Source organism: Dermacentor silvarum, chromosome 3 (assembly GCF_013339745.2).
Source record: "Dermacentor silvarum isolate Dsil-2018 chromosome 3, BIME_Dsil_1.4, whole genome shotgun sequence".
Taxonomy (NCBI): domain Eukaryota; kingdom Metazoa; phylum Arthropoda; class Arachnida; order Ixodida; family Ixodidae; genus Dermacentor; species Dermacentor silvarum.
In genome coordinates this window covers 64,793,958-64,819,524 of record NC_051156.1, presented here as the reverse complement: position 1 = coordinate 64,819,524, position 25,567 = coordinate 64,793,958, and the positions used below count along the sequence as shown (strand labels likewise).

Sequence of the window (25,567 nt, the reverse complement as noted above, 5' to 3'; positions counted from 1 at the left end):
GTCCCAGGCCATGGATTACATTGAGGCCCTGAAAGGATATTTCCTGCAGCAGCAAGGTGACTGCTCCGCGGAAGTTCTGCAGCTCACAGAAATGCAACACAAGGTGACCGCGTCTTCTCTGGCAGGAGCTAAGCAGGCCCTCATCACTCAGTATATTTTGTGAAATAAAAAGTCATGTTCCATGAAGTTTCTTTCCTCGCATGCACCTTTCCCGTTCAATGAAAAAGGTAAGAATTGCCTCAAGCGGGGGGGGGGTGGTACCAGACCCTTGTGTACAAACTGAAGCTTGCGTGCGGCGTCAAACTGGTCTAATCTTTGATTCATGGCCGTAATTCGTCAGATTATGTCGTATCGGCTGTTCCACGGGCAAGAACGCGATTTTAAAAGCATATTACGTTCCGGTAACATTTTTATGTCGCACGATCGCCTCCTCCTCCCCCCCCCCCCCCCCTGCATACTTCGGATACAGCATACTTCGGATACAGCAGACGTTTTTCGCCGGATTATGAGGGTCCGTTATAACGGGCGTAGACTGTATCACAGCTATCCACGAGGCTAGCAGATGACAATGCAATGCCGAATGATAGCAAAACAAGAAATGTCGGAGCTTGTGTTTATTTTCGTGCGATGATGTGATGTGCACTTCATATCTACGATGCGGCACGACCAACTATCCCAGTTTATCACTCCACAACAAAACAATGCTTATGTACTTCACTGCAACGCTTACATTCCTCTGGGGTTATTCTTATTTTGTTTATTTATTTATATAGTCGCTGACCGATAATTCAGACTCAACAGAAACCACCGAACAGTCTAAATAATCTAGGATCTGAAAGATCAGGTTTTTTAGAAAATGAGTGACCTTATTTCACAAATTGGTAAAAAAACCTTCTCAACACATTTCTGCGCGCACGTACGCTTGCCTGTGTCCTAGGACGGCATTGTTGAGCGATCACTTTTGGGGATGTGATCACTTTCGTGAGATTTCGCATGACTTCGCATCGAACGTGTTAGCACTAGGCTGACTGCCATGTAAAATTTTTTTAATATTTTGGATGCAATCAATAAAACAAAGACAGGTGATAAGCTTTGTGACCTCTCACGTCCTTTCAACATACTGTCTAATACCCCTGACACACAGGCACTATACAGTCCTTTAGGTAAGGGAACATCTATCGGAAAGGCGTTCAAGCACAGTGACACACAAAATAGGAGTATCTCCCTCCCGGCAAAGTTCTTCTGCAGGAAAGCAGATCGCAGATCTACTTTTCTAGTGGAAAGGGTGTACTCTGGCATATAGCGCGCACAGTTCATAAACAGGAGGAAACCTGTCACAAAACTATGGTGCCCCATAAGTATTTTTTTACCTTGCGAAAATGTTTTATTGTTTAAGGGTAATGCGGTTTGTCGAAGAGTGAAGATTTACTCTAGCTATACTCTCAAACGCTTGCATCACGTCGCTAACGCCGCCCTTTTGAATTTCGGCAGTGTCATTTGCTGATTCTTCATTGATGCAACATCATCGTGAAATGGAGCCTGTACAATCAGCGCCATACATACGCAGCTTTTTTAAACTGTTTTCTCTTTTGCTGATTTAACAAGCATAACTTCTTTTCTTTTTCCTTTTTTTCTGCGTTAATCTGAGGAACAGCCTAAAGAAGTTAATGCGGTGCCGTGTGTCATCGGCGTAACTCCTTTCTGCAAAGGGTCCTTTGGAGTAACAAAAGGGGTTTACTGCAAAAGACTTTACTTTTGCCCGTGTGTCAGGGGTATTAAGGATAAAGCCACACAAGAGGGCTTCACTTCTGTTTTTGGCAGCCACCCGCCATTTTTGCATGGCAGGAGTCTTAAACTGAATCATATACGTAACACAAAGTGTACACGCCATTCTCTGTGTGCGATTCCCTTGCACATGTCTCTAAGAATTTGCTTTAGCACAACATAACAGTGAGCCATTCCACTGATTGATCGCTGGAGCTAACTTTCTTTTAAAGGGACAGACAATTGCTCAGATCATGAATCGAGATAGCCCCATTGATGGAAAGATTGTCTATCGCATTGGCTGAAACAAGCCCTGTGTCTCTCATTACACGTGGATTTATATTTTGAATTCTTCACTAAAAGTGGCAAAATATGACCTTTGGCACTCCACGTGGCAAAATCATGAAGATGCATAAGTGACCTATCACGTGACCGTCTACTAGTGTAGTGTACGGTTCCTAGGCCACTGGGTTGGAGTAAGGGGGTAGATAGACAGATAGGCTCAAAACAGCTGAAGTCGGCAAACAATGCTATTTGCATTAAAACATGAGCCGCTTAACCACACCCACCTTTTTGCCGGGCACCTCGCACGGCACGCCTTAGTCACCCCGCTTCGGTCTCCCTTCCACTCCTCCGATATAGGCAAGATGGTGGAAGGGAGTCTGCAAAGGGGTGGAGAAGGCTGGCGATGCGACAAAGGCATGCCGCGTGAGATGCGTAGCATAAAGGCAACTGTGCAGAAGTAGATCACATTCCCCCCCTCCTCCCGGACGATTTCGCTTTCTTTTTCCTTTCAGCACACACAGCCAGTAGTCTGATTTAATTGTCATAACCAAAGATGAGTGCAGCACGGGAGCATTGTAGTAAGCAATTTATTTTACCATAGAACACATATAAAAGTTGATGGTGCATAGGATACTCATTGTTACATTCGACATGCTGTTAAAACAAATATCATTATAAATGGGCTCGACTGTACCTATACTGCTGTTTTTCCTTCCGAAACAAATCAGTCATGTATGTAGCACTCATCGTGTCACGTTTCTAGTGTCTGCTGTCTTAACACTACAGTTATTGCTTAATGTATGAACCAACTAGCACAAGAACAAGTTCTGCTATCTTTTCTATATTTGTTGACCATTTGTTTCTGTTCTTAATTTTGGCTAGTGGTGTTGATAACCTTCAACATTTTTTTTTTTTTATAATTAAGAGCTCCCTCTGCAACTGATGGGATTCTGTTGGTAAGCGGAGAGCTCGTGGTGACTGTTATTGGGCCGCATCACCTCGTGTTAATGTGCATCATGTCTAGACTCTCCAGCCAAAATTGCAATTATGTGGCCTGTGGATAGCCACAGGCCATGTATGTAGCCTACATGGAAGAGATATGCTGAGTATGCGGCCCATTAAAAACCACATGTTGCCTATGTGGCCCAGGAAGAAGCCACATGCCATGTAAGTGGTTCGTGATGAAGACGCATGCCATGTATGTGACCCAGTATTGAACTGTAAATTGAGACTTCTGCTAATCAAATTTTGATATAAGAAATGCTAAAAAAATTTATTGAGTATGAACAAGATTGTTAGATATAACGAAGTAAATCTCAAACATTTCTCGCTGATATTGATGTGTAACGAATACCTGACATAACGAAGGTATTTCGTGTCAGATGTGACTGTTATATAATGGAGACTCAATTGCACATCTAATCATTGCAGCACAAGGGCTGCAAATTTGCAGCACAAGGGCTGCAAATTCCAGACCTGGATGTCGCTGTTGATGTCACATGACCGTGGCAGGAATGCAAAGGAGAAGGACTGTGTCCTCCGTGGCACCAGGTGTAGGCTGCCTATGGCTGCAGCTGGATCACCCTCCTCGACGATGCAGAAGTTGTTGTAGTGCTGTCAGCAGAAATCGATACATATATACATGCCGCTAGATCAGGGGTTCTCAGGTACGTTCATCCCAGGGAACCCTGCTAAGCTCCATAAAGTGCCAAGGAACCCCCCCCCCCGATTTAACCGAATTATCGAGGGTATCAAGAAAACAAACAGATGCTGCACTACGTCAACACGCTTTTATTTACTCAATGAATCGTCAAATCTTGTTTCTATTTAGCACAAGACCAGTGCGGAAGCTGAAATTCTCTTCATCCCATGTCTGATTAGCGCTAGCAGCGGCGAAGGCCTCTCGACATCCTTCGCGGCGCGCGTTTTCATCTGAGACGCGCTTTGCACCAACGGGCGCACATCCCGATTATTTTTTCGCCACCCAGCTGCTCGCCAACAAATTGTCCGTCCATCGCAATGTAGCCGGTGCTTTTTATCTTTGACAGCTTTTCACTGAGTAAAAGCGAAACTACTGCTTGCCGCAACCGCTGTCGACGAAACCGCGGCCGCTATCGACGCGATCATGGACGGCGATCTTGCGGTTCAGAAGGCAGGCGGCTGACGCACGCATTAAGTCAAAACGAAACTACCTTTCGCTGCAAGAAGTGCGGACGAAACTGCGGTCGCTATCGACGCTGCCATGGGAGGTGACTAAGCAGTTGTGAAGGCACGCAGCCGACGCGCGCATCGAGTGAAAATGAAACTATTTGCCGCAACCGCTGCGGACGAAACTGCGGTGGTTATCGACGCGATCAGAGATAGCGACTACGCACTTACGGAGGCACGCGGCTAGCCGCCAACGCGGTGTTACGCGTGGCGATAAACGCAAGAATAAAGGCTTTAAAGGCACAATTAGGCACGAAGCGCTTCGGCGTTTCGTGCCTAAAGGCGCGGCACGTGACGCTGTCAGTCACGTGCCGCGTACGATTGCCGCTGAGGACCACGGCGATGCGGACTGCGCCGCTTCATTTCGGTTGGACGCTACGCCGTTCTTGCTCTTCTGCGGCGCGCATTTGCGGTGCTCCGCGTTTTTTTTTTTTTTTTCCCTTCAACGTATAGGTCAGTGCGCACGCTATCGGCACCTACCCTATCTACAAATAGGAGAAAGGCGCATGGTGGTAAGTTACGGCCTCCGAGATTCAAGTGCGAAAGCTTAGGCACGCTGCCCGTTCTCAGAGGTTTATTGCGCAGTTCGCGCGTTGCTGTTACGCACTGTGATGTGCTTTTTGACACTCGGGCATGGGTAATGGAGGTTCTTTGGATCAAGCGCACCTCGTGTTCGCCGTTTTAGACACTTGTCGGGAGCGGGACCAGGGAAAATTTATCAGTGGCTCGCGGAACCCCGAGCAGGGGCCTGCGGAACCCGTAGGTTCCGCGGAACCCACTTTGAGAACCCATGCGCTAGATGCATTATGCACTAACTACAAAGAGACAACTGAAATGACAACAAACACAAACAAGGGTGACTAGGTGTCCACTCATGGGCATCTTAATATAGTACCAGCATTACAGACCGCTACAAGTTGACACAAGATAGCTGAATGAATTTCACCTCAGCAACATTCCAAATACTGAATTCAATTAAAGGATTACTGACATTACATTTACGACCTTTCATTTTCTACATTAAATGAAGGTGCAGGGCTTTGAAACAAACAGATACTGGCAAGCCTCAGAGCATCCAAAATAATTTAGTATGTTGATAGCTTTTCTACGAACCAGTTTCAGTTTTGTTTTCCTAGCAGATGTATGTGTTATGATGTCATGACACAAGATGTGGTCACATGGTAACAGGACATCACAACATTTTGGCATTTACGCTGGCTCACTTGGCGGCTGGCTATGCTACTACTCACTGCATGGCCAGATGAAGTGGGATGCCAGACCCACAAGCAGGTTGGAGTGAATGCCAAAACGTTGTAATGTGCTGTTACCATGTAACCACCTTTTTGTGTCATGACATCACCACACATACACATGCTGGTTCGTAGAAAAGCTATTAACATAGTATATTACTTAGGGTGCCCCGAGTCTTGCCAGTACTTTTTCAAGGGTTTTGAGGCCCTGAACACACATTTTTGCAGAATATGAAAGGTCGTAAATGTGATGCCAGTACTTTTTTTTTAACACAGCAATGCCCCTTTGTCACACATATTATGCCACACTGTGAACTTAAGTAAACTTTGAGCACTGACCCACACCTCCGAAAAAAATATACATATACATATATCAACGCTGAAGCACTGAACATTGAAGTCAACAATACCTGGTTGTTGAAGTGCACCTTCAGCCCACTGGCCTTGATTGGAAGAGGACAGTTGGACCTGATCACAAGGAAATGAGGTTGCATGAGAGGAGTGCCACACACACTGTGAAACAAATATGAGTAGATGCTTATCGTAATAAGGTTAGCAGCGATAGCTGTGAATGTGTCGTACAATGAGTTGCAAGGAGATTTGCCAGTACTGGAAGAGGAAATTAGGCGCGTGCAGGAATTTTCTCCTGAAGCGGGCGGGCGAGCATTGCAGGGAAGCTGCCGTGGTGCGTGCCTACTGCTCTCGATCACACATGCCTCACACCTTGTCTTGTTCACATGGGATCTAGCAGCCGGAAAACGTATCATACGATCGCAGTTTGGCGATGTAATGAATGATGCCGAAAGATTACTTTTTCCGGGAACATATTAACTAGTAAAAAAGAAGCGTAAATGTATCGGGTCATTTTCTGTGTTCTCAATCACAAACGTTGGCGCCTGGAAAACATACGAAACATGATCGTATCAATGAGGTTGCACTGTATCTACTGACCAAGGTTTATTGCAGTGGCAGACAACAGAAAATGTGTGATTATTGTCCACAGAACCCTAAATTGATTTTGAAAAATTAAATTCAATTGCTTTAGGGCATATGTTCCAATTAAGAAACCGAAGCTGGTCAGGGCTCAAGGCATGTCCTCTTCGTAGGACATCCTGACATACCCCTATCAGCTTTTGGCGGGCGCTTAACTGTATCCTGTTAGCCCATTTTCATCTTCCCCTGCATAGCTTTCGCATCTCCTGAATTCAGCTTGCCCGCATGGCACGTACGCAATGGTGGCAATGGTTTAGTGCTGTCACCAGTTGACAGTGTGGATAACTTGGGCGCGAAAAGAACTTGCTTCAGGCTCTTCGACTGTGGGACATTGGCACACGCAGACTGATTGTGTGCTCGTTAGTGCTTTTCATGTGACTTTATTTTCAACCGCAGCCACTGCCTTTATTACCAGAAAGAAAATTACTACACCCCGTGTGATGAAAGAATTATGCAGCCTTCGAAAACCACAGCAATGGAAGGCCAGTAAATATCACAAGTGGACGAAACTGTTCGGGGCTGTTTCTTTTTGAAAGCACATTGTGGCAAGCTAGATAATGAGCTTGGCTCTAGTAAGCCAGCATAGAAAGTCCGAAGCACTAATAAGATGGCACTAATCAGAACTTTCTGCTGAGTCTTCTATGATTTGTTCAGATCACTGACACTGAAGAAGAAATTTTACCTGATGAAGACCTTGAGGCAGACACGCTGGTCGGCATAGAATGCGCCGTGTCCAAACTGAACCTTGCACTCCACTGGTGGAAGAAAAATAAAAGAAAAAAATTATGCAGAAACCATTGACAATAATTCCTAACGTAAGCTAATAGCCGATTGGTTCTAAAAAATTCTTCACTTTATTAAAGGAATGACATGCTTAAAGGTGCATATTTGTTGTAGTGAAGATATTAAGGCAGCGTTTGTTTCATAATGTCATTTTGGAGAGAACAAAGCTGTTAACCAACACATCTGTAGCTATAGCATAGGTACACAGCATGTGAGTCTTTAAAAACTAAAGCTCAGACCACTTACAAAATAACCGCTTACAGTGCAGTACCAGATATAGTGCAGTCTTTACAGATTGCCATTTATCTTCACACAGTACTCAATGTATACACATACTGCTTATAGTGCAGCCAAGCGAGACGAAATACCGGTTATAATGCAGTTGCCGGAAAATCTGGCAGACAAGTGAGACAGCAAGTGTGCTTCTCAACGAGGTGCACCGGCCAAGAAGAGGGCAACGAGAACGATGCGGAGGAGGAAGAGGATATGCGGAGCGAGCGCGCAAACAAGAAGTACAGGAGAAAAAAAAGAAAAGAAACCGCGGTGGGAGCGTGATGACTCAGCGGGCCACGGGGATCACCTAGGCGACAAAAAAGCCTTTTGCTCTTTGGCTCTTCAGTTTTTGTGCGGAAAGTAAATACAGTCGTCCAATTGATTTTTTCAAGACACGGAGAAGGCTGAAAGAATGTGTGAGTTATAGAGCAGGTTTGCAAAACAAACTTCAACAGCAATATTACTTTGTTGTTTTTTACAACTCCAGCACTGCGGGAAAAATTGGGTGAGCCTGCGAGTGCGTTTTGCACTCGCCTGTCGCTATGGGCATCATCACGAAGTGCTTGACTCCGCAACGATGTCAGTTTCAACTGTGTTCTGTAAATTCAGCAGTTGGGTATGTTGTCCACATGCGAGCTTTCCATCAGTTCAGCCACATCCATCAGTTTAACCGGTGCGCATTATCTCGCGCCAGATCTCTATGTATTCATCTACGGGTACAAACATATATCAAGGGCGAGGTTCCCGTGATGGCATGCCACCCGACACACCCACTGGCTAGGCCTAACTAGCGCTGTGTCGTTGGGAGTCGGTGGCAAAAGTTGTGGTTTGGTGCTGAGTCAACCAAATGCTTCACAGTGGCTGCTATGCACTTGTAAAGCCAAGGAACCATCTCGCCAATGAAAGTAAGGGCACATCCGAGTCGTTCGCTACGATTCCCGTACACACGCAGTTGCTTGATCTACATGTTTTGCAGGTGCACAGCCTTTGAAAAACATTCTTTTGGTTATAGCGCGGTGCCGCGCATAGTGTGGAAATTCTCAACTACGGGAACATACATAATAAGTGGTCTATGCTGTATAACAGTTGGCGTTCAATGAAGAACACACCCTGCAACTCAGTTGTGCGAAAGCACGTGGTCTTTGCATCAGCACTTGCATGTCGGCGGTGAAAGCCCAACTACCAACCGCCAACATCTGGTCATCGAGCACGAAATGGGGCAAAAGCACCAAACAAAGCTATTCGATTGAAAACATGAGGCAGTGCAGTTGGCCTCATGTGATGAAAAGCTTGAGCCTCACAAAAATACCTTCCACTGTATACCTGTCTGTGAGTGACATGCCCCCCCCCCCTTGACTCTTGTCTTAATTCGATGCTGTGGGCTCACCTGATCATGAATCACAAAAGTAGTCTGAAGTCAACTGCAACATTTCCTACAAAAATTACTAGAGGTAAGTAGGGCACTGCACTTGTTCAGCTATCGTGTGAACGATGGGTAAATACATAGATTTGTCCAATCTTCGGGCTTGTGGCTTCGGATATTGTTGCGGCGGTATTTATTGCTGTTGATACCACGACATGAACAGCGCAGAGAATGTTTTATTCCCGGCCCAGGCACCTCTACAAGTGCTTGGCCTTAAAAGGGAAAGGGGCTAGGAGGAAAAAGGTGATTGATAAAGATAACGACTGGGTGATTCTCATATAAGCACGTCACAACAACAATAATTTATTTTTTCTAAAATTTCCAAGCCCTCATAATTCTTTAAACAAAGGAAGGCAATTAGTCACTGCGCACATGCTTAGCAATTGTGAATCGCTGCATTTATAGTACAATGTTTTGCTGAAAATGATCAATTTCTAAAGCCTTTTGAAGCCAGAAGGACGAAGTTTAGGCAAATCCATGTACTTACCATGATTCCCATGCGGGCTGAACCATCACTTTTGCAACTCCGATAAACAGTAGCGCCCGAGTCCCTTCTAGTAACTCTTGTGGGAAAATTTATGATCCTATTTTTCTTTTTTTACCACAAAAAAAAATTTACGATCCTACGCAGACAACATCTGCATCTGGGCATCAGGGGTGACGCATCTACACATATGTGCCAGGCTTCAGAGAGCGGTTACACAGATGTCAAACTACCTTCAAGGACGGGGGGACTAGAGCTGTCATCTGAGAAGTGCTCGCTGGTTGCATTCACCCGCAAGGCAATGGGCCCATACATCATTAAAATCAATGGACAGGCTAATAGTTATGAGAAGACCCATTGCTTTCTGGGAGTAATAATAGATTGCGACCTGTCCTGGAGTCCTCATATTGCCTACATGAAAAAGAGACTGACCATGGTCACCCACGTGCTAAGATTTCTTGCGGTAAAATCATGGGGTGCATCTGTACGAGCAATGCTTCAACATTATGCTGCACTTTTCCTCGGGTTCATGCGCTACAGCTTACCTGCACTGGGCAGGACCCGAAGAACAAACGTACGCATCCTCCAGTCAATTCAAGCTCAAGCACTGAGAATATGCCTTGGCATTCCGAGATGCGCAACTTCAGCAGCGACTGTCGTCATCACCCGTGATCACCCAATCACAGCATATATTCGTGTTGATGCCGTAAGAATGCACCTCAAGCATTTTACCCGGATTCCATCACACCACCTCGCGTCACTTCCTACTTCTAGGCCACAATCTGCGTTCAGCGATATTATTGCTTCGCATCGTGCAGTGCTTCCATTGAACTTCATGCGTGCAGCAAGACCCCCCATTACCGTTGTGGTGCCTACATCCCCTTGAAGCCCCCCTGACCATTCCTGGAATCCAAAAGAAAACGCCGTCGTCATATTTTGCCCTACAACAAGCCACACTACTGTTCCTGCATGAGAAACACGGCGGACGCCTTCACATTTACACGGATGGTTGTTTCTTCTGCAAGCTTCGCGGGTTGTTCCCGCGAAGTACGTCACCATAAAATTCAACACATCGCATTTTATATCATCGACGGCTGCAGAACTAGCCGCCCTCCCTGCTGCTCTAGAGTTCTTAATTGAAGAACCGTCTCAGGCATGGTCAATCTTCTCCTACTCCAAGGCCACTCTCCAATGCATTATGTCACCATTTCGTCATGGACCGAATGAACAATTAGTCGCTGACATAAGACTTCATCATCGCGTAATAGAGAAAAAAACACGACATAGCGTATGAGTGGATACCAGGCCATTGCGGTATCTACGGAAACGGCCATGCAGATAAGACCGCGCAATCTGCTCATGATGGTCTCCACAGTGCTGCTATACCCCTATCCAGAACAGACACAGCTACAAGACTTCGTTCGCTCGCATGTGAACTCACACTTGCACAGTGGAACTCGACGGAATTTACTAACGCTCGTCTCCACAACTTAGACCCGAATCTAGAGCTCCGTCTTCCGTCAGGAATATCTAGAGCTGAGGAGACGCTTCTGTGCCGATCGTGGCTTCGCGTCGCCTTCACAAATGCCTACTCATTTCGGATCGGAATGGCCAACAGCCCTACATGCGACAACTGTAGCTGTGAGGAAACAATCGCCCACCTTCTCTGTGAGTGTCCCCACTTCAGTGCGGAGAGGAAAGAACTTTCACGAGTGTTGGATGGACTTGATAAATGCCCTTTGTCACAGGCAAGGGTCCTGGGACACTGGCCGAGACCATCCTCAGCACAGAAGGCTTTGACAGCGTTGTTGCGCTTCTTGTGGAGAACTGGTCTCGGAGACAGACTTTAAGCAGTGCTGTATTCTCAATTTTTTTTTACACCTATTTTCTATTATCTTTTATTCCCCTTTTTGCCTTCCCCAGCACAGGGTAGCCAGCTGGTTGGAGAACTGGCTAAACCCCCCGTGCTATCCATCTATTCCTCCTTCCTTCCTTCCTTCTTTCCTTTATGATCCTAACCTTAAACCACGCAAGGATACGGACTTCAACTACTGACACGTCATCAGTGCTTCAATGTAAGTGCAAACGGTTCTGACATTGGATAACAGCAGATGTCACTGGCAAAAAGGCAAGTCAGCATGCAGCATACGCTCTGCATCTGCAGTCTTTGTTCGGTGAGCTTCAGGTCTGTGCAAGAATAGTTTTTTTCTCTTCAAAAATTTTGTGATTAGGCTATTTCGACAAAGTCTAGGTGTCACATGGCTAGTCATTCTTCTACCCTGTGCACACACTATTCTGAGCACTTTGCCAATTTTCAGATGTCTGCGTTTGCTCAATATAAAATTTCCTTGCAGACAGTCAGAATCAGAATAATTTTATTCAATACAAAAAAACGGGGTTAATTACATGGTAAGTATATACAGAAGGAGGTCCCGTAGTTAAAAACTGAAATGGGACCTCCTATGCATGATGACAAGAATTATTAATACAAATAAACAATGGCAACATGTAAAGTTTACGATAATACAGGTTTTTAAAAGACAAGGCATAAATGAAAAAAAATGCAGCAGTTAATGCATAAGAACAAGGCTGCAGATCACTCAATAATAGGGAGAACTACAAAGGGTGCTTTTCCAAGGAGATGAAAAGAATGCAGGAAATAAATAGATAAACACAGTTAAAGTTTTAAAAAAAGTAAAAAAAAAAACATACTACACTGACAAATGGGAGTTGGATAAAGCTAAAAGAAAGCGCTTAAGTTCTGTATGAAACCTGTGAGATTTCAACAATTTTAAAGGAAATGGTAATGTGTTCCAGAGGGATAAAGCTGAAAAGTGTAATGACTGCTTGCCGTAGTTGGTGCAAACGCTGGGTAAAATAAAGTTCATATTCTCTGCAAATCTAGTATTATTTATATTAATAAGTGCCTGTAGTGTGCATTACAAATCAAAACCAAACCAAATCAAAGTTTATCTACGTTGTAAATAAATATGTGCATAGGTGTTTATTCATGAGGAGATCCAATAGCATACAGCTGACAGGGCAATTCCTGTTAAAAAGTGCATGCAGATAAATACAAGTAATGACATTAAAGTCACGCAATATAATTAATGTAACCATATGAACTCATCCAATAAAATAATGTAACATATACGACAAAAATATCAACACAGCAAAATATCGCAATACAGATTGGTTAATATGGATTATTTAAAAGCACTAAAGGAAAAAAGGTTCAACTTTGATGCCCCTAACGACAATAACTGCTTCGTACTTAATGGCATGGTATTCCAAAACTTAAAAGCTGTGAACGTAGCAGTGTGTTTGTTGTAATTACTGGCCACAAGTGGTAACAAAATATTGTTGTGTGAGGCAAACCTCGTTAAGCTAGAGCTGAATAATTAGAACTTTTTAACACACCTATTGATAAGGTGCCGTTTTTTATATTTGCAGACAAGAATTCCTAATTAATGTATGAATAAATTATTCTTTCTCCCCTTGATGCCTACGTTGCAGTTTGCGCTATTCATTCTTTCGTCGGGAAACTGTTCAGCTACATTATCTGCTGCGCAGCCCACCTGACTGGATGATGTGGTCCATGTCCAAATTCTGCAATGGCTGTCTGGGCTGCTCCGACAGTGCCTCCTTCCAGGCAGCATCAGCAATGGCGATGCTGGATGGTGACATGCCGGGAAACGCCACTGGGTGGTTACCCTAGGTGCGAAAATGAGACGAGGGGAAAAAAAAAAACAGCTTTTTCTTGTACGAAACTTGTCTATTATTACGCGACAGCTTTTGTACGGCCAGTTTCGGTTTTGTTTACCAGGCGGTTCCCGAGCTGCGACGTCATGAGACACAAAGTGATCACGTAAGAGCAGGAGATAGTGGCGCTAAAATACTCGCTATGGCTCGCTCGGTCACCGTCCACATAGACGGTGACCTACTCCCCATGGCTACTCTTTGCGAGAGCCGATGTAGCAGCATGGCAAACAACCGAGCTAGCCAGAGCGAGTGTCAAAACGTTGCAGTGTCCCGCCCCCACCACTCCAGGTGCACCGCTCCATGTGCCCCCGCCAGGACCCCTTTGTGCGTCCTGAGGTCAGAACACAGTAGAAACAAAACTAAAACTGGTGGTAGAAAAGCTATTATATTAAATTATTTAGAGTGCTCCAAGGCTTGCGAATATTTTTTACAGGGTTTAGAGGTCCTGGACCTTTATTTAACGCAAGGAATGAAGAGTCAAAAATGTGATGTCAGTACGTCTATAAATGGCAATATCGTCCACCGGAGACCTCTTTCACGCTAGACATACCCTTGAGCTCTTTTTCTTTTTTCCAGAGGCTTACCACAGATAAAAGTCAAGCACCACTCAACATTCTGGCTTCAGATTCATAGGGGCCTCGAGAAAAACACCAGCAGTATAGAGCATCTAACAGGCTCACTGAACAACAAAGCTAGCATTTAGTGGCATTGAGAAAAGGAGAGTAACTCCTTGGCTTTACTACATGTAAAGTAGGATTGCTGAAACTGCAAGACATAGGAGCATAACCTGCTCACTGAAATGAGCTGTTTGCTTGCATCCCAAAAATACAAACCATTTGATGAGCAAGCATAGCAAAGGGAGAACATGCAACTTCTGGAGAACAGGGGCACACTGACAACGAGGTCAACGCTAACTGCCACCACCTTTCAGGTCAACGTACAGTGCAAAACGGTATAGACTGTAAAAATGAGCCAACCTCGATGACATTGAAGACACTGGTCTGGACGGAGCTCTTCTCCTCCTGCGTCCCCAGGATCCCTGGTGAGCAACATGTCAAGGTAGAGAGCCCAACGCCCCTCAACATGTTGTGCAACGAAACACTGCAGCACCACTGGTGCCTATGCCAGGAAATGCACGTAGTAATAACACACAGTGTAAATCCCAAATGGAACTGTTTCCGCATGGCGCCCTAACAGATGAAGACATTATTGCCCAAGTAGGATGTAAGCACTCTTTCACCTAAGAGACAGGAGGCAAAGACAATGACTACAATGAGGAAGAGGTGGTGCCTGTGCACCCATCAGCATTGAAAGTCATGGAAACAATAAATGTCAACGACAGGTGTTGGTCCGACATGGCTCCTCGCAATGGCTCGAGTGCACATGGGCCACACGAAGGAAGAGCCGACATCCAGCGGAGAAAGCGTTTTTTTCACCAGCCCAGACTGTGCCCGGACAGCTGCCACCCTCTCACCCAAAGAGCTTGTTTTTAAAAGCTCGGTCTAGCTTGGTCAGTCACTTAGTCAACCTCTACATTCTCCCGCGTAGTCGCACAACAACCACAAGAACAAAACAAGCACGCGTACATTATTTGATTGTGCCTGCTTTCTCCTGCTCCTATGAGAGAGCCACATGACGTTCGGTCAAACCCCGCACGCATTCCAAGTTGCTCGCTGCCGGCAGCCATCAGTCATCACCCGCTTAAGCAAGCAATTATCGGTTGTTGGCCTCTGCAGCAGCAAGTTGACAGCTGCACTCAGTGGGAATTCCTTTCCCCCTTAACCAAGATCCCACCGCCACGGTTCGCCTCTACCAAGCATGCTTTGTAATCTCTCTACGCAATAGCTCCGGGAATGCTGTCCCAGTTTTCAACATGATTTCTTTGACGACCCTCATCTGCATAGCTGAATGGCCTTGGTGGCACTACAGCCACACCCAGTACGATGAACCTGCTCCCATAAAGACTGCTTAGGAAAACATGGCGAACCGCAGCAAAAGCCCCAACTTCTAAACTCTCAAAATGACTGCTGTGCTCCTATTTTTCAGCTTTGAATAGGGCTAACAGTATTTTCTGCATCCTGTTTATGCATTGGAGCAGAGAGTGGCCACTATAGTCTTCAAAGGAAAAATGCAGAAGGTGATCACCAATTTTTTTTTTTTTTGTCAATAAATGTTTTTCATGCCCTCGGGTCCGAAACGCGTCCATTGTTGGTTACTTTCGTTAGTTCAAATTTTGCCTAATTCAAACTCGCTTAACAGCTTCGTGAAATTCAAATTAGTGAGCTTTTACAGCATCACTTTCGCAAGATTTTATGTGAAATTTTATGCGACTTTAAGTATGCGGCCGACAGCGTTCCTGGCACTGTGCGTAGATATCGAGCTTGGCACAGCGCCAGAAATGCTGGCGGACGTATACGCCGATGCATCCAGTGCCGAGTCGCACGAAATCTCGCAAAAGTGAGGTTTAGAACATCCGCACATCCTTCAAACGCATTTATACACGGTATATATAATGAGATAAAGCAGCCAAGCCGACTGCCAGCTTGTGCAGCGCTTCTTCGCCACCTCGTCTTCTTTGCACTCAAGGCATTGTTGTTGCGTTCATGCACAAGTTCTGTGTAACAGTATCTCTGAAACTGAGTGACCGAGCATACTGCTGCAGACTGTAGTCGAACACAAAGCGAACCCACAGCAACCTTCATGAAAATGTGACCTTGTGATGGCGATGACACTGCCTCTGACAGCTGTGATAGTAGGCTGTTAAAAACACCGTGAATGCATGTTTTGGTTTCGTATTCAATTGTAACAAGCAGGCAATTTTCGGAATTACTTTCTTAGGAAAAAGGTGTGAGTTAGATTCGGGTAAATACGGCAACCATTAACATCATCATGAAGTTCATTTCCCAGCACCTAGCGGTTTATGCCATCACACTTACCGGCCGCACCATCTTTTGTACACAGCTGTGTGCCGCCGCATCTGCACTGTGTGCATGGATGAATGTCCGTGCTTCGCACATACTTCATTGCTCCCATGCTGCCCACAAAGTATGCCGGTGCTTGACTGCAACATTTCGTTGCCATTTCGCGTGAAAACCTACTGCGCAACCTCACCACAGCATGAATTCCGAGGACGGCTTCCACACTGAAGACAAGTTCGAAGGTAATTAAAGAACTATGGCTGCTCCCCCAGATATGTGCAGAGGCATGTGATCTAGGCGCACACGAGATTAGGATGATGATTGCGCCTGTGTCAAAAGAAGAAGCCACACCAGTGACCCAAACGTCCAGCCAGGCACACAAAAATTCCCACGCAAGGATACAGCTGGAAGTGAACTCCAGGCCCAGCATGAGGAAGGCCGGCACGCTGGCCGAGAGGTAGGCACACTTGAGGGCCGTGGTCAGGATGTTGGACACCAAGGGTCGCCAGCGCTCAGCACGGTAGTCCCAGAGCACGTGCGTCAGGATACTGCAAGCAGAGGAACAGCACAGGGCAATGGCGCCACACTGCAAGTTCACCGTGATTGGTGTAGTCTTCCTAGCAGCATGACACAAGATGCCGATAAGGTCCAGCCATCATGACATACAAAGAGTGGAGCATCAAGCAGATGAACATGTCAATTTGATCAGTGGCTAGCGTTGTACAGTCAAACCCGGATATATCGAATCTGACGGGGATCACAAAAACGTTCGATATATATGTAATTCAACATATAAAATAAAAACTTTATACAAAAATTTTCAAGGGGGTGTTTCTGCTGTTCGTTGTACACAATAATTCGTTTTATGTGGGTTCGATATATTCCGTGTTCGACTATTAAAAGCACCGCAGGGGAGCTCCTATCCAAATACTTGAGAACAGATAAATTGTTCTGCTCGGTATCTACTGCATCAATTCTGATGGTTTGTTGCATCTGAAACGAGAAGTCGAAATCTACTGACAGTAGAGAGCAGATTTTTTATTTAGGCCATGAAATGTTTTGCTCAAACGTTTTTGAAAATGACAAAAGAAAAACAAAAAGTCAAGCGTAAAACCTTGTAACTGAGCCATAAAAAAGAATGTCACAAATATGTATAGTGCCTCTCTTGAGACAACTAAAGCCCACAAAATTGTTGTTAAATGCATTGCTATGAAATTTACCACTAATTTGTGAGTTGGACTTTTTCAAAACCGCTGTAAGCATTGTAAAATTTAACATAAACTGCCAACATACATCACATTTTTTGCTTTAGTTAGTTTTAGCAGATGCAGTTTACAGAACTGCAATCTGTTTTTGCTGCAGAGCTACAAATTTGCACATCAGTTCTTTTTAGTCCTTTTGGCTTACCAATTTACCAATTCGCAACCCTTTTTGTCAAACCTTTGAAGTCCTAAATCAAAATTCTACTTCTTTACAGTCAGTAGAATTCAACGTTCTTTTTTAATTGCAATATTAATTCATCTAAATTGGTTCAGCACTTGTCTAATGAGAGCATTTCCCTCTTTTATACGTCCAGTCGAACCCTCTTATAGCAGCATTCAAGAGCCAAGAAAATTAAATTGTTATAACTGATAATTGTTGCAACAAGGTTGCACGAAAAGGATAGAGGGGACAAATGCCAAAACATTTCAATTAGACAGACACATGTACAGTCGAACTCACTTATAGCATTACCCTTTTAACAATACTTGGATGTAACAATGGTGAAGTTTTGCGTGTGGTCTATGGTAAAATAAACCGCTTACTACAACGTTCCCCAACCACATTATTGTTTATAAAAATTAAATCTGGTTACTGGGTGTCTGTGCTGAAAGGAAATGGAATGCAAAAGAAAAAAATTCTGGGAGAACCCATCTGATGATAACTGTCAATGGTAATGTAATTAGCATTCAGGCAATGTAGTAACACACCATATTGATAAAGACACATTTTAAAAATAAACCTGTAGGGGTCATTCTGTGACTTTCGTTACTTCGACTATATGCGACATACATTCTTTCCAGTTTCGGCCCACTTTGCTATGAGCATGATAGCCATGAGCATGACAGCTTAAGAACGACTGTTTGACGACGATAGCGTGTCAAAGAAGGAATTAAATCGATGGAATAAAGCCAGCAGTATGACGATGACGGCATGACGACATTGCGGTGACAATTCTAAATTGGAGATGATATAATGATGATAGAGTCAAGGCGACAGCATGAGGACAACTGTGTGACAACGATGGCATGATAAGACGGCATGATGAGTGTCAGATGAAGAAGTTAGAATGATGACAATGGAGCGATCACAACGGCATCATGACGTTGTGATCGCTCCATTGTTGTAATGATGTTGTGGTTGCTCCATTGTCATCATTCTAACTTCTTCATCTGACGGTCACATCATGCTGTCGTCATCATGCGATGGTTGTCACATGACGACGAGTGTTTGACAATGACTGTTTGAACTGAGCATGAGGGCATGATGATGATTAAGGTTAACTTGTTGGGCTTGATGATATGACATACTGCTGATGACATCAGCACTGAAGATGACAGTTTGACGACGGCTCAGTGACGACAATAAAATTACAGTAAAATGACTCCCTGATTTAACGACGAAGGCGGTATGACAACAGCATGACGACAATGGCATAACGACAATGTCATGGTGACAATGGCATGATGACAGTATCACGACGACTGTATGACGGCAATGGCGTGACGATGACGGTATGACAAGAGTCAGATGACGAAGTTAGAACGAGGACGACGGAATGACCACAATGGTGCAGCCGTGGCCTAGTGGTAGAGCACTCGCCTCAGCTGCGGGAGGTTGTGGGTTCGATTCCCACCGCCACCAGGCACCCACTGGTTCAAATAGGCACAAGCGTACCCCGGCTTGGCGTTCCGCTTCCCTCAGGGGCGATACGCTTGGGGAAGGAGCCAGCTACCTGACCTCCCGTCGAAACCCTCGTGAGCACAGAAAAAAAAGTGATGTTTGGGCTGCTCCCATGGCGGCCATTTCCCATGTGGCGCCCCAAGCACCTATTGAGCTAGGGACGCCTTCAGGTTGACAACAAACACCTCTTCCCAAGCACTGAGGTCCCATAATAACAGAGCACCAGGCCGGGAGCACGCTTGTACCTATTTTACCGGTAGGTACCCTGTGGCAAATTTCCTAGCTTTATCATCCCACCTAGTTTTGTGCCATCCTCAACTACGCTTCCCTTCTATGGGTATCCATTCTGTAACTCTAATGGTCCACCGGTTATCCATCCTACGCATTACATGGCCTGCCCAGCTCCATTTTTTTCGCTTAATGTCAACTAGAATATCGGCTATCCCCGTTTTTTTTGCTGATTCACACCGCTCTCTTCCCATCTCTTAACGTTAGGCCTAACATTTTTTTGTTCCATCGCTCTTTGTGCGGTCCTTAACTTGTTCTCGAGCTTCTTTGTTAACCTCCAAGTCTCTGCCCCATATGTTAGCACCGGTAGAATGCAATGATTGTACACTTTTCAACGACAGTGGGCTTCTTCGATTTTCAAAGTTCTGGCAGCCCACGGGCAGCCAGACGGCAGCCAGCTGGTTCCGGTTCGGATAGGAAGTCACGTGGGCTGGGATGCCAAGACAACCCGAAGTAGCCCGAAGTTTGCAAAATTGAACACCCGTGAACAGCTGGCCGTGAGATAAACGTAAACATGCTACCAGCATGGCAACGGACAGCGTGGGCGCCGCTCGCACGACCCATTTCTGCATTGCCAGCTTGAAAATATATACTTGCCATCGGGAATACGATCACTTTTGCAAGATTTCGCGCGACTCGGCACAGGACGCGCACTGGCACCTCACTTTGCATGGCGCAATAAACGGCGTGCGACGTGTCCGATGCCTAGATGCGAAATAACATGTAAGTGATAGCGAAAGCGATCGCTCAAGAATGCCTAGTCGCGGCAATCACGTCGGCCACCGGAGTCATTTGAAATCATTTGACAAGACACGAAAAAGCAGGATATCGGGCACGCTTTCTATGCACAAAATTTCGTGCCGATATGCTTGAATTCGATTTCAGAATGTTTGTTTTGGCTGGGGCAGCGGCTGGCGCATGAAAATGCACACCGCTTGTGACCAGCAAGAAGCTTCACACTAAAATAGTATTGGTCGATCATGAGAACATTAATAAAGCTAGGTAATGTACGTGTGGCCATTACTCATCTCAGCCTTTGCATTCATTTAACATCAACGGCCTATAGCGGTTTCGAGCTACCACCCAAGCATACGACGGAGAGATGGAGCGAACACAGGCTAGCTGCGACGCCTTTGCTAACTGCAGAAAAAAAAGTCATTGCCACATATACGCGGGCGATGTGAAAAGGGATACCACCAGAAAAAGATGAACCGAAAAGGCACCGCAATGTGTGGGAATAAGCGTCTACAACTTCGCGGACAACTTGCGTGGAACACGATGAGGATACCATGCAAGCATGATCGAGAGCGCAGCGCACTGTTTACAACCGGGAAGAAGCATTCACGGGACACACACACGCACAAAAGAAAGCTTCAATTGGTTCGCCGCCACACTGCCTTGCAAGGCGGAACGGTGCGTTAGAACCCTAGTAAGATAATGCTAGAAGTAATGCAATCAGCGATCCATGCACTGCGCCGACGTCGGGAATTGCGCCGACGAGTACGCGAGCGCTCACTGAGACCAAGTCTAAAACCACGTCAGCCGAGGCAGCGCGCGCTAGCGTTCGACGCAAGAAAAGTCCTCAAGCGTTCGCGTTGCAATCCGCCAAGTCCCCACAAAGATGACGGCGAGCGCTCATCGCCACTTTTTGTCATCTGCTAGCCAGAAAACTTGGGTAGCCAGAAGCGTCCAGCCCGAGTAAAACGAACGAGCGGTGGAAGTGCGTCACGCGGTGGGTGAAGCAACCCGAGAAAACCGAAGGCACTCTGGCTGGCTCTGGCTGCCCGCGGGCAGCCAGAAGTGGAAAATCGAAGAAGCCCAGTGGTAAGCTCCCAGTGAGGATATGGCAATGCCTGCTGTATGCACTCCAACCTAATTTTATTCTTCTGTAAATTTCTTTCTCATGATCAGGTTCCCCTGTGAGTAATTGACCTAGATAAACGTACTCCTTTACAGACTCTAGAGGTTGACTGGCAATCCTGAATTCTTGTTCCCTTGCCAGGCTATTTAACATTACCTTTGTTTTCTGCATATTAATCTTCAACCCCACTCTTACATTTTCTCGGTTAAGGTCCTCAATCATTTGTTGTAATTCGTCTCCATTGTTGCTGAATAGGACAATGTCATCTGCAAACCGAAGGTTGCTGTGATATTCGCCATTAATCCTCATTCCTAAGCCTTCCAAGTCTAAGAGCTTGCATACTTCTTCTAAGCATGCAGTGAATAGCATTGGAGAGATTGTGTCTCCTTGCCTGACTCCTTTCTTGATAGGTATCGTTCTACTTTTGCAGGTGCAAGTTGGAATCAGGTAGTGCAAGAAAGGAGTAATTGGAGATCACAGGGAGAGGCCTTCATCCTGCAGTGGACATAAATATAGGGTGATGATGATGAGGATGATGACCTGGCTGCAGCACTTGCCGCGCACAGCTGCGGCGGATGCTCTTCAACAAGGCTGTCTGTGGTTGGACAAGAGGTGCCCAGAGACAACTCGTGATATCTCTATTGGGTCCTCTTTCGAGATGTGAACCCCCTCAATAGCCGAGCACCCAGGAACATCTCTACCCATTAGAAAAAACCGGTGGGTTCTAGGCGACACCGGGATTTGAACACAGTACCTCCCGCATACGAGGCAGATGCTCTACCACTAGGACACCACTGCGGTTAGACAGCATGACAACGAATGCGTGATGACAAATGTCTGATGATGACACAATTACGACGACGACATAACAACGGCAGCAAAATCCTGAGTGAAGGACGACAGCTTGATTGCAATAGAATAGTGAAAAAGAAATTATGTCACGACGACAATGGTTTAATGACAACTGTGTTCTGACGATGGCGTGACGACGACGACATGGCAAGAGTAAGATGACCAGTTACAATGACGTCGAAAGAACGACCACGACGGCATCACAACAACAATGCATGACGGCGACTGTATGACGACGATGCAATGATGACGATGGCATTACGACATGTTCTTAACATCACACGGAAATTAAATAACAATCATTATTCTGAAAAGTTCGGTATTCTGAAGTTCACAGTACTGAAATATTTTTATGTAAAGCTACAAGCAGTTGGCACTGGATTTCTTAAACAAGTTTGTTAATCTGAAATGTTTGTGGTGTTCATTTTAAGGTCTTACTTTATGTGAATACCGAAATCAAAGTTGGCCCAAGGTAATGCTTCCTCTTAAGAATTATACACCGTGAAGGCTCAGTGTTTGTCATTCTGCTGCTGGGCACAAGGTTGTGGTTTCAACTCCAGGGCATACCAGCAGTGTTCCAATGAAGATATAATTAAAAAGCCCTAGAGCAAAAAATTTTGGTGCCCACCTAAATTATGAGGTGGTAGGGTGCCTCGATGCCAGCGCCGCCGTTAAGGGTGGTGCCATCCTTTGACCGCACCCGCGCCGCCGCTTTCTCGCTGCGACGCCATCTTGAGTCACAGCGAGCGGTTGCGAGTGCTTGGTGCCGGTGCTTAGTTCGAGACACAGTGCGCGCGGATGCTTCGCTGACGCTTCTACTTGCTGGACAGTATTCAGCCGCATGAATGACAAGCTTGTAAAGTGCATCGAGTCGACATGACGGGCTGTTGTGTTCCCAAGTGCACCGGATCGACGTGTAAAGGGCTTCGTTGTTTACGCTTCCCCCGGGACCCAGAGCGAAGGAAGAGATGGGAAACCCAAGTAAAGCGGTATCACTGGAAGGCAACGAATAGCTCCTACATTTGCGAGGTAAGTGTCAAGAAAGTTTAGACTATCGCATCGTGTTTTTCATTTAAATAAGAAAGTATTCTCTGATCTCGCTCACGTACCTACGTTCCCTCACGAACTAAGCACTGCACCGATGCTGAGTAGCCTATTGTTTGCGAGCGCGCGTCGCATAGGCTTTTGCCGTTTTGATCGGCGCAGTCTATGCGAGTACAGTAAAAGCTCGATGATACGAATCTCATGGGGTCACGAAAAATATTCGTATTAGCCGAAATTCGTATCATCGAAACAATTAAAACTACTGTCGAATCTCGATAATTCGAACTCGAAGGGGCCAGAAAATTTGTTCGAATTAAAAGGACGTATTTTTGAAGTATTCGTGCACCATAGCACGAAGCACGAAAGGTGCGAGTCGTGAAATATCGCGGCGCGCAAGCGCATAGCAAGCGCGGGCCACGAAACTGCCCACACCGGCTAACGGTCGCTTCCCCATAACGACAAAAAACGAAGCTTCAAGGAGCGAGCGGGCGGCGCCGGCACACGGGTGCGCACGGAGACCGCCGAAGGTGAGGGAGGAGGGCGGCAGGGAAGCGGATTTGGCACCGTCAACTCCGCCGCTTCGGTGGCTCCCCTCGCCCTCCCTCTCAACTCCCTCGTAGCTCTCTCACCTTCAACTCCATGTGCATATCTCCGTGCGCGCCCGCCGCCGTGCTGGCGCCAGCTTATTTTAGCCGCCCCCTGAAGTTTCGTTTTCTGCCGTTATTGGGAAGCGAGCGTTTGCGGGCGTGGCAGTTTCGTTGGCCCGACTGTGCCTCCGCCGCTGCTTCCCTCTGCGCTGCTGCCGCAGCGTGCAAGGTCAACATGTGACTAGAAAATAGAGGAGAAGGGTTCACTGCCATTTTATCCGCGTGGCTGAGACGTCGGCACTAGTGTGTGCTAGAATACGGTTGTCTAGAACACTCTAGTCGGCACGTACACGCTTGTTCGGGCACGATGCAGAAACGGCGACCTTGCAATTTGAGAGAGGGGGAAATTTCCGCCGCGGGTTTTTTTTTTTCCCCCCCCCCGTTCCTTCGCGCGCGGCATTGAGGGGTCTCCTGAGCTTTTGCTCTATGGCGGTGTCGGAGCAATGCCGGTCGGAGGCGCCGCCGCGTTATTTGGCGTGCTGCTAAGAGCATTGTTGGTGCGCGGTATGTTCGAAATAAGCGTGTTCGAATTAACGAGATTCGACTGTAGCTAAATTAAAGAGTCAGAGGTGAACTCACTCAGGCACATGTACGTAAAAAGCATTTATTTCTTGAAGCGCCACCGCTTCAAACTCTTCGCGCCCAGTCGCGGAGTCCGCGCTGTCCGGCGCCGCGCCTCTGCACCAAAAGAGGAGAGAAAGCGCGTGACTGCGCGCTGTTGTCTTTCGCGGCGGTCGGTGGGGCGGCGTTTATTCGTATCAACCGACGCAGGCTGTAAATCGATTCGTAACAACCGTTCTCCAGCACGTTGCAAAGTAATGGGGCTCGGCCGGGACCACAGAAAAATTCGTATCATCCGGAAATTCGTATTAGCCGTGATCGTATCATCGAGCTTTTACTGTAGTACCCTTATTTTAAGAACTGACGAAAATGCTTCGCCGCGAAATAGCCTTACATTAGCTACAAATTGTCATGTAAACCACCTATTTTACTTTTTCACGGGAAGCACACATCGTGTGTCTCTTGTTTCTTTCTTTTTTTTCCCCTCAGTTTCTTTTTTCGCTACTGGTTATTTGGGACTAAAGAACGCAGTGCTTCTTCTAGGGAGAGCGGCTGTTATGTACGTGGCAAGCGAAGCATTGTGATTTTCTCTATTCTCAGCAGATATCTTGCGGATCTCAGGTTGTTACGTTATATAGCTGATTTTTTAGACGAATATATTTGTAGCGTGGTGCTCGTAAGCCGATGGTCATTCGTGCTCATTCCCGATCGTAGTGGGTACTGTGACGGTCTTGAAATGCCTGTGCACGGTATGCCCAAGTGTAGTAGAGTTAAGGGGAATCATGTGACCAAAATGTTTCGGCGCTTTCTGGCATGGTGTCTGTTGTAGCCTGTGCATTTCTTCGAAATGTGTGAAGCGAGGTAATACAGCATTACTTCTGCGAAAATTTATTTTTAAGCACTGTAATGGGTTCCCTTATTTACAAGGCAACTTTTCATATCAATAATCACTTTTGTTGTTTTACTTGTACTTATAAACACTTTGAAGAGGACCAGTACGAGGGAAATCGACAGGATGGGCGCCGTCTGTTAAAGTCAACAGCCCTACATCATCATGGACCATATTTTCGAAGTGAAAAACATTGCTAATCTGTATTTGACTGTCTTAGTTTCATTTACGGTTTTTGTACGCGATATGTATGCAGTGTTGTTTATTTTTTCAATGTAGTTATCAGTGTTCTAATGGTTATTTATAAAATGTTCTGTACTCACCATCGATGTGTTTGGC

At 45.8% G+C, this 25,567-nt stretch overlaps 1 protein-coding gene across 1 annotated transcript in view; it reads right to left on the bottom strand.

Moving 5' to 3' along the window:
* The window catches only part of LOC119444441 (trafficking protein particle complex subunit 11-like), a 141,415-nt gene that overhangs the window by 46,138 nt on the left and 69,710 nt on the right, over positions 1–25,567 (bottom strand). Inside the window, exons 11-16 of the mRNA XM_049664594.1 lie at positions 16,546–16,691; positions 14,203–14,264; positions 13,042–13,177; positions 7,183–7,255; positions 5,918–5,975; positions 3,526–3,663 (exon numbers count right to left, since the gene is read on the bottom strand). Coding sequence (XP_049520551.1) covers positions 3,526–3,663; positions 5,918–5,975; positions 7,183–7,255; positions 13,042–13,177; positions 14,203–14,264; positions 16,546–16,691 — 613 coding nt within the window. The remainder of the gene's footprint in view (positions 1–3,525; positions 3,664–5,917; positions 5,976–7,182; positions 7,256–13,041; positions 13,178–14,202; positions 14,265–16,545; positions 16,692–25,567) is intronic.